Raw genomic sequence first — 10,000 nt, 5'->3', positions numbered from 1 at the left:
CAAAGATTTAGACCCTATTAATTTATCAATATAAGCATGTACATGAGTTCTGTGCCAAGGAGCAGCAATTACTGTATCTGGAATATTAATCGCTTCGTTGTTCCATACATTGAAGAACATGATAGCATGAGCAGTTTTAGTTTTCCATTCTAAGTTGGACTGTATGAGATTGGAGTATCGAGGTCGGGCATACCTAACTCTATAATTTATCTCATTTGATAGGCTATTGGAGATTTGTTGTCTAGGCTGAAGCTGCAGGAGTCTGATGCCAAGTATGGTGTTAACTTGGATGACACGACTGTGAATAGAAGGGAGGTCTAACTCTTTCCTCATGACGAGAACTTTAGCAGTCATTGGGCATCCAAGTATAATTCTCATGGCCTTGTTCTGTAAAACTTCAAGGGGTTTGAGGGCACTCGGTGGCAGCATACTAAGAACTGGGCATGCATAGTCTATCATGGACCTGACAAGGGAGATATACATCAACCTTAGGACTCTCAGGGAGGCACATACATATCTGTTACTTATGTATTGCAATGGTCTTAAACTCTCAAGGCATCGTTCCTTGATGTTTTGAACAATATCCTTGGTAAAACGTGAGTTGTGGGACATAAGGTGGGGAGCAGTCACCATAACACCAAGATATTTGTAGGTGTCAGTTCTTGCAATAGTTTGTCCACCTAACTTTGGAATGTAAGGCAGTTTACGAGATCTGGAAATATGCTTAGTTTTGATTGGGTTGATTATGAGACCAAGGGAGGCACACTTTTTGCTGAACTTCTGTAAAACATATTCCCCCCTATCAAATACCTGAATAAGAATGTCATCAGCATAGGATGTGATGCTGCATAGGTATCCTAATTCATCGTTGAGCTTGCAAAGAGAGTGCATAAGTATATTAAACAGTGTAGGGGACAATACTCCCCCTTGTGGAGTGCCTAATTGCAATTCGCCATTAGCACTATAGTTGCCTTGATACCACACTTTTGCTCTTCTCAAAGATAGATAATCCTTTATCCATTACAGAAGCTTGCCCTTAACTCCTAAAAGAGTTAGTTCATGGAGGATTGCAGTAGGGGAGGCTCTGTCGAATGCTCCCTTAAAATCTATAAAGTAAGAAGACTGTGCATTACGTCCATTTAGGTACTGTGCTAGACACATTTGTGTTCCTCTCCCTTTTTGAAAGCCAAAGACAGATGGGTGAATCATGTCTTTGATCTGGTGGAGTAAACGAGTAAGGAGAATTCTTTCACAGGTTTTAGACAGGCAGGACGTCAGAGAAATCGGCCTATATTCATCTGGCCGTCCTGGTTTTGGAATGGGAATGATGGTTGCCTGTTTCCAAGTGGTAGGCAAGATGCCTGCCATGTAGGTTAAGTTGAAGAGATCAAGAAGAGGATTTCTTCCCTTAACCTGTACCTTTGCAAGAAGTCGGATGATGTCGTAAGTGATTCCATCATCCCCAGGTGCAGTGGATTTGCTGGTCTTAATGGCTGCAAGGAGTTCCCCCCTTGTAAATGGTGCATCAGCCTCATCTAAGAGGTGGCACTGATAGTCAATTTCGTTTTTATGGCCTAATTTAAGGGAGCACCTGCGTATGGATAACGGAAGACTATCAAGAGAAGAATCCTCACACCATTTATTGAGGAGAGATGAGGCTACCCTTTCTGGATGTGGGTGTGGTGTTATACTGCATGTATTGCCTTTAATCTTGCTGATTTCCTTCCATACATTACTCATGGTTGTCATGGAGTCAATTGATTCTGCCCAGGCATAAAATTTTTCCTCCCGTTTCCGTGTTATTATCTCATTGATCTTTTTACTAAAAACACAAGATCCCTAACTAAGTAAGGGTTTTTCCCCAAGTGTCGTAGCTGACTTACTGTAGATCGTATGAGCCTCCTAAGCAGTTTTATCTCAGGGTCTTTGTTCAGTTGTTGTGCATGTCTATCTCTGGAGGATAAAGATCTGTGCTTGGCAGGGCTTTTGGGCTGTATTTGAGTAATGATATTGCCAACTTGCTGACAGAGAGTTTCATTAAAGTGATCCAGGCTGGTAGGAGTAAAGTCTTCATACCAGCAGGCAATTCTTTCAATGAATTCATCATGATATTTAGCAGCAAGGTGGTATCTAAGGCGCGGCTGGGGTGGGGTTCTTTTGCAAAAAGGGAGGGTTATACCTAATGCCCAGTGATCACTAACTAAGAATGGGATGACTTTCGCAGTACTTGGCAGTGTGTGCTGATTGTATAGAGCTATATAGTCCAATATCCCTCCTAAATGATGAGTTTTTTCGAAGGGGCATAATAAGTGTAAGGGGTCACTAGTATTTTGGAGATAGTCATAATAAGCCTTACCGTTTTTCCCAATGGTCCTTCCCTCGGAGCCCAAGAGAGGATGGCGAGCATTAAAATCCCCACACAATAAGACAGTATCAGTATGTATCATGAGAGAGAGAGAGAGAGAGAGAGAGAGAGAGAGAGAGAGAGAGAGAGAGAGAGAGAGAGAGAGAGAGAGAGAGAGTATGAGAGAGAGAGAGAGAGAGAGAGAGAGTATGAGAGAGAGAGAGAGAGAGAGAGTATGAGAGAGAGAGAGAGAGTATGAGAGAGAGAGAGAGTATGAGAGAGAGAGAGAGAGAGTATGAGAGAGAGTATGATAGAGAGTATGAGAGAGAGTATGATAGAGAGTATGAGAGAGAGTATGATAGAGAGTATGAGAGAGAGTATGAGAGAGTATGAGAGAGAGAGAGCGAGTATGATAGAGAGAGAGAGTATGATAGAGAGAGAGAGTATGATAGAGAGAGAGAGAGTATGATAGAGAGAGAGAGTATGATAGAGAGAGAGAGTATGATAGAGAGAGAGAGTATGAGAGAGAGAGAGAGAGAGAGAGAGAGAGAGAGAGAGAGAGTATGATAGAGAGAGAGAGAGAGAGTATGATAGAGAGAGAGAGAGAGAGTATGATAGAGAGAGAGAGAGAGTATGATAGAGAGAGAGAGAGTATGATAGAGAGAGAGAGAGAGAGAGAGAGAGAGAGAGAGAGAGAGTATGAGAGAGAGAGAGAGAGTATGAGAGAGAGTAGAGAGAGAGAGAGAGTATGAGAGAGAGAGTATGAGAGATGAGAGAGAGAGTATGAGAGAGAGAGTATGAGAGAGAGAGAGAGAGAGAGAGAGAGAGTATGAGAGAGAGAGAGAGAGAGTATGAGAGAGAGAGAGAGAGAGAGAGAGAGAGAGAGAGTATGAGAGAGAGAGAGAGAGAGAGAGAGAGAGTATGAGAGAGAGAGAGAGAGTATGAGAGAGAGAGAGAGAGAGAGAGAGAGAGAGAGAGAGAGAGAGAGAGAGAGAGAGAGAGAGAGAGAGAGAGAGAGAGAGAGAGCGAGAGAGAGAGAGAGTATGAGAGAGAGTATGAGAGAGAGAGAGAGAGTATGAGAGGTATGAGAGAGAGAGAGTATGAGAGAATATGAGAGAGAGAGAGAGAGTATGAGAGAGAGAGAGAGTATGAGAGAGGTATGAGAGAGAGAGAGAGTATGAGAGAGAGAGAGAGAGTATGAGAGAGAGAGAGAGTATGAGAGAGAGAGTATGAGAGAGAGAGTGTGAGAGAGAGAGTATGAGAGAGAGAGTATGAGAGAGAGAGTATGAGAGAGAGAGTATGAGAGAGAGAGAGAGAGAGAGAGAGAGAGAGAGAGAGAGAGAGAGAGAGAGAGAGAGAGAGAGAGAGAGAGAGAGAGAGAGAGAGAGAGAGAGAGAGTGAGTGAGTGACATGGAGATTAGGAGAGATAGAGAGAGACATGGAGAGGGGGAGAGACATAGAAAGAGAAAGAGCATTTTACACTTTGTTAGAGATATAAAAAGAAGTAAAAATCACAATATAAAAAAGTTAATAAAAAGTTAAAGAGCAAAAGTTACTTTATAGAAATTCTCTAAACACAGTAACCAGAAATGAAATGAATAAAGTTATAAATCATGATTTGAACCTAAAGAACACATAATTTGAATAATGTGAATTAGTTTGTAATTACTATCTAATTTGCTCTAGTCTCATGATCTTATGCAGGAGGTAGGGGCACACTTTTCTGTACGAGATATAAGGGAGATACTTTTTTCTGTTTTGAAAGGGGGTGACAAGATGTTTGAGTGGGAGGGATGGGGGAGTTTATATTTTCCCTTTGGTAGCAATTTCATACACACAGTTTTTAAGGAGCAATTCAAACAAAACAGAAATACAGAATGAAGACAATATAATGTATTGGTAGGGCTTCAGGCATTATGCTTGAGTATCTTAACTAGTTAAAAACTTAATAAATTTAAGTGAGTACACCTTGCAAAAACAATGTACTGAATACTCAGGTACACCTTTAATCAATCACAAGGAAGACAAATGAATATCACTGATTACAAATATTAGAGGTGATGTTGCATCAAATTACTAGACTTGGGTGTAGGACTGTCATATTGGCTGGCTGGAAAAAAATCTGACTGGTGTGAGCTAGCAAAAGAAACAATTTCTTAGGAATAATTTGGACCATGAAACCTACCTGGCTGCTGCTTGTATGGGAAATATTACACATGAAGCAGGAAAACCAGGCAGCTGATCAACTGAACTCCATCTAATCAATACAAAGTAATAATGACAACATGTACAAATATTATCTTTTCTAGAGGAAAGGAACACAAATAATATAGTTTTAACATTTATTAAACTCTGTACTACCTTTTCCTTTATAAATTTACCTGTACAATTTGGTAGCACATGAACTGCTGTGCATCTTTCTCTATATACACCAACTGTTTATGAAGGTTGAAATCTTGAAATTAATCTGGAAATTAATTCTGTTTGTTGAAAGGGGTTGCATTTTCCTTATACAAATCTGGCCTGTTTAAGTGATAAAGTATCCTTTCCTCCAAGCGACGTACTGCATCCACAGTCAAAACAAGTGTAGAATGTTTAAGCATACTATACACATTTAAGCCTGTAATATAAGATAGAAAAGACTTCACACATATATTTAAGAAAGTTTTAATCAGATATGAATTAGAAAAATATAATATATATCACACAGTAATATACTCACAGTAATGAGTAGAGAAAAATCAAACTCTATTACAACATATCCTGACTCACCATAAACTGGCATGAGGTTCATGTGCTGCATTGTATCTGTGGCAATGGTAATATTACGAGGCATCAGGTCAGTGCTGAAAATATTCAGAATTGGCATCAGTGTTATATCCTATTTCTTCATCCTTTATATTAATAATATAGCAGCAAGTTTTCTTCTTCTTCTTTTAGCATCCTAATATTACCTGATTGCTGTTAACCTTTCTGTCACATATGAAATATTAAGTTATGGTCAAAATGAAATGCTATTTTATGATCTGATTATTAAAGAATACAGAAAAAAGAATTCTTTACTTTTATTATACTATCTACAGATTGTTCTGTTCTGAGATGCAATTCACAATTCTTGACCAAAACATTTCACTGATATGAGACATAAATCACATACAAATAATAGGATCAAACTTTCACAAAACACACACACACACACACACACACACACACACACACACACACACACACACACACACACACACACACACACACACACACACACCACACACCACACACCACACACCACACACCACACACCACACACCACACACCACACACCACACACGCACACGCACACGCACACGCACACGCACACGCACACGCACACGCACACGCACACGCACACAAAATTATGTATATACACAATGTACAATTTAAAAGAAAGAAAGATTCCCATATATAAAAGAAATATTTATAGACCCAATCATGCACTGGACCATTTCCTTTAAGCAATGGGTGTGTATATTGGTGAAGAGGATGTGGGAGTGTGAATATGAAAAACTGCCCAAAGTGAATGTTAAGAAAGCCTTTACTCAAACTGAAAGAGGGTAAAAGCTTATGATAAAAAAGAAAAGAAGGAAATAGCAATCAATAATAGTTAAACTTTGAATCACTTTTCTTTTTTTTCAGTACCATAGAAAAGATTTTTGTAATTCAAGCTCAGACCTCATTTTATGGCAGTAAATGCTTTTGATACTACAAAAATTAATTCTAAAAAAGAATTTAATTTATCAAAATAACTGATATTCCAAAATTTGAGCAATTAAAAAAAAAAAAACCACCAGAAAGTTCCAGAAAGAAGATGAAGAAAGAAAATCTCCACAAACAGCAATTAACACCTACTCATCTACAAAGAGAACAGATGGTCCCCACTGGCGATTTTCACACAGCTTTTCTATGTACCCAGGTTCATCTGATGCCATCTGCAAGCTCTCCACAATCTTTAGATCATCCTATAGGAATTGAAAAGTTTTATCATTAGTTAATTTTTTGGGGGAATACAGCTTCAGAGTTTCTTCATGACTTGTTTTGTTAAATATCTAAGGAGGCTTTCCCACTCTAGTGATAATTACCTGTGCAAACTTAGCTGACAGTGTTGATGTAAGACCATGAATTCTAGTAACTATAGGCAACATATAAAACTGGGTAGTAAATGCTCTTGGACCATGAGTGACACCACCACCAACCCACAGTGGTGATCTGGAAGAAGAAGAAAAAGTTACTCACATGGACAACTGCAAGAAAACTGAGTAGTTTCTATCCAGCATATTTAATAATACAGCTTGACAACACCAAACTTCTCAAAAAAAAATTCTAAATCTTAATCTAACCACATAAATTCACGCAAGAAACCCATAAGACACTTCTAGCTCAAAGAAAATCACACTCAATAAATCTATTTTCTGAGAGATTTTATAAGAGCATGTGAACTTACCGAATAGAACTATGTCTGGCTCTACCTGTACCTTTCTGAGGCCATGGCTTTCTACCTCCTCCTCGTACTTCTGGTTTTGTCTTGGTGTGTGCTTTACTCTGCAAAGTTTAACGGATGTGATCTTATTTGATTACATATAGGAAATCAGCAAATTATTAGCAAATATTAATAACATCTTGTTACCTTCAAAACAACCATGATATTACACTGACTTGCTGTTACAAAAGGTTATAAGCACAAAAGACTATAATAATCAAACAGATTTTCTCAATACTGTAAATGGTTATTTCTGACATTCATAGAACTTAGAATCATAAAACAGATCAAGACTAAAATAGAATAATTGAAGAGTTGAAGGAATGAGAGGAAGAGAAGTAAGAAATAGAAAGAGGTAGAAATCCATTCTTGCAGTAGCTTTTTCATTTCTTTTTCAGCCATTTTACTTACCACCATCTTGTATTTTCTCTGCCATACAACATTTTCATGAATTATGTCCATCCTTGGACAAACAGCAAAAACATCTGGGTGGAGGGCTATCATGCCAACTTCAGATGTGTTTGCATCTAATGTCTCTACCCAGGCCTCTCTGGCTGCAACAACATTTCTGTTAAATGTGATAAAAAAAAAATCAGAAAATCTTTAAAAAATGAAATATATAGAAACATACAAATCAATCAATATTATATGTATGATATCAACATACATAAACCAAATCAGTCTTCAGATTTCAGTATTACCTGGCATTGTCAAACTTCTCATCCAAGATAAGTGGCACAGATGCTTGAGAAACAGGTCGTATTTCTGATCCACTGACTTTTGATGTACTAACATTCTGCAAATAAAAGTAAAACAAATATGAGTCAACCAATGCAGCCAGATCAGTAGGATCTTTTTTGGTGATTACTTGCAATCCAGGAATTTTCCAACACATTTATTGGGCACCAGTTCCCTATTTGATTATCAAATAGAATATTTTCAAGTATCCTCTAAGGGGTCTATATTTTTCAGTTATTTTACAAAAAAAATGCAGATCATCAATATTATCAATGGAATGCTAACTGGTAAATATTCAGAATGGAACTGGTAAATATTCAGAATACATTAACATGATTGATCACAATGATATTAGTATCATTGGATTCCTCTTACTCTTTATTACTACCCAAATATATAGAAATTATGCTGCAGAACACCTCCCAATACCCACATTCTTGGCTCTAATAGGATGAATGGTACGATGGAAATTGTGAGATAAAATGTGAATAGCATATAGAGAATCGGAAAATATATATATTGTCAAATTCAGGGGGCTGCCCTGGACAACAAAGAATCTACCATGTATGGCAGGCAGGATAGAGCGTAGGACAGACTCGGCATAGGTCGTACACTCCTGCTGTGAATACGCGGATGATTCTTTGTCTGCCATGTGGGGGTTGGTGGGGCTATATATTACAAGGTAAAATTTGCCTATTATGGACAGAACGACAGTAAAAAACTTTTCAACTATGTTATTACCTTCCCACTAGTACATAAAGTACTCTGCACAGGCAAAGAATAATATCAGATTTTAAGAAAATGGGTAGTGACTAATTATATGTCGAGACCAAGTCAACAATGATTGGGTGGGGGCAGTGTTTGATTTATATAGTACTGTTTGTGGTTTTCCCAGAAATGGCTAGATTAATAGGGATTTATTCTCAGAGGGGTGAGGTCATTTTGTAAATACTATTAATACTTTCACTTATATAAATAACAGGCAATTAATGCATAATTTAGCATGGATAATTGAAAAAAAGGTTAAAATGGTCATGTGAATCTAAAAAAATTACCATTTGGGGGCATTAGCACCCCAGGAGGAAGGTTGCAGGAGGCACAACATCCTGCATTAGTCAATACAGTGACTAATTCTATGTTTATCATTAATGTTTTGGTTAATTTTCCGACTATGACAATCGGGTCTTCCCTTACAATATCTATATCATCAGATTTGTTCTCGTGTGATGAGAACGAATCTGATGATAATCTCCATCAGATTCTCCAGCCGACAATCTTGATGTGATTTAATAAGTCCCGATAGCAGGGGAGGGCATGGAGTAGATCAGGGAAATTACGGGGTAAAACAGGCTTAAATAAGCAAAATAGAGAACAGAAATGTGTAAAACAAGCACAGAAAACGCTTAAAATTGGCAATTGAAACTCTACGGACATCGCCGCCATCTTTGAAACTCTACGGACCGAAGCGCCAATTTTTTGAGATGGGAACCAAACCCATCATTCGGCAAAAATCTACGGGATTTCACATGATCCAGATCCCCTGTGGTAATCATACAATGCATCCTAATCAATAAACCAACCTAACCTAACCCTGTGGGATTTATACACTACAATCTATTTATTAAAAAGAAGTATAATAAAACTAGAAGAATGCATTACATACATGAATTCGGGACCAAATAAGCCTTCTCACAAGCACGTAGCAATACATGGACTACTTGATGGATCACAGTAATGAGTTACGTGTCACATTTGTTTTAGTTTTCGCGAGGTAAACATGGAAGGGGACTTAGAAAATAAAGGGTCGATCTTCCGTCTTCTCTGTCCTGTATCTCCCTTATTTTAGATTTGCGCACCTTTTGCCATAGATGAAAAGTGTCTTAGTTTTCGTAAAGGTATCCACTACACACACTTATTTTACTGTACTCTTGGTTGACATGCGCGGAAAGTTTACCAATGTTTTACCTACAATTTCCCTGGTATCTTTCATGCTCTCCCTGCTGTCAGGGCTAAGACTGTTGTTAAGCCAATGCCGCCGGGGAAAATGAATATAAAATGGGGAAAAAGCTGTGATCATTTTTTATATCCTTTGTGAAATGTCTCTGCACATAGATGGCTCTGCTAGTGCTTACCCACAAAGGAGTCAATTAGTAGACCTTGTGACCTTACCTGATTTGAATTGGTGGGAAAAATATATTTTTAACTAGTGATATGAATATTGATGGTGTTATCTTTATTATAAATATTATAATTACTATAATGTCATAAACATTGGTAACAGCAAAATAAGATAACGTAAAATATTTCGTAAATCAACGAAAAGGGTGAACGGGCGAGACAGGCAATACTCGTAACTGGCTCATTGGTGACTTAGAGCAAGTGTAGCCATCTATGTGTAAAAACAA

General features: G+C 38.0%; 1 protein-coding gene across 2 annotated transcripts in view; it reads right to left on the bottom strand.

Moving 5' to 3' along the window:
- Positions 1–4,672: 4,672 nt before the first annotated feature.
- Positions 4,673–10,000, bottom strand: part of LOC125047851 (39S ribosomal protein L4, mitochondrial-like) — a 5,809-nt gene continuing 481 nt past the window's right edge. For both annotated transcript variants that reach the window (XM_047646364.1, XM_047646365.1), the window contains exons 2-8: positions 7,559–7,653; positions 7,269–7,425; positions 6,822–6,919; positions 6,460–6,586; positions 6,230–6,339; positions 5,117–5,190; positions 4,673–4,964 (exon numbers count right to left, since the gene is read on the bottom strand). In XM_047646364.1, the coding sequence (XP_047502320.1) occupies positions 4,819–4,964; positions 5,117–5,190; positions 6,230–6,339; positions 6,460–6,586; positions 6,822–6,919; positions 7,269–7,425; positions 7,559–7,653 (807 nt within the window). In that variant the 3' untranslated portion in view covers positions 4,673–4,818. The remainder of the gene's footprint in view (positions 4,965–5,116; positions 5,191–6,229; positions 6,340–6,459; positions 6,587–6,821; positions 6,920–7,268; positions 7,426–7,558; positions 7,654–10,000) is intronic.

Source organism: Penaeus chinensis, chromosome 42, assembly GCF_019202785.1.
Source record: "Penaeus chinensis breed Huanghai No. 1 chromosome 42, ASM1920278v2, whole genome shotgun sequence".
Lineage (NCBI taxonomy): Eukaryota > Metazoa > Arthropoda > Malacostraca > Decapoda > Penaeidae > Penaeus > Penaeus chinensis.
This window is presented reverse-complemented; position numbering and strand designations above follow the sequence as displayed.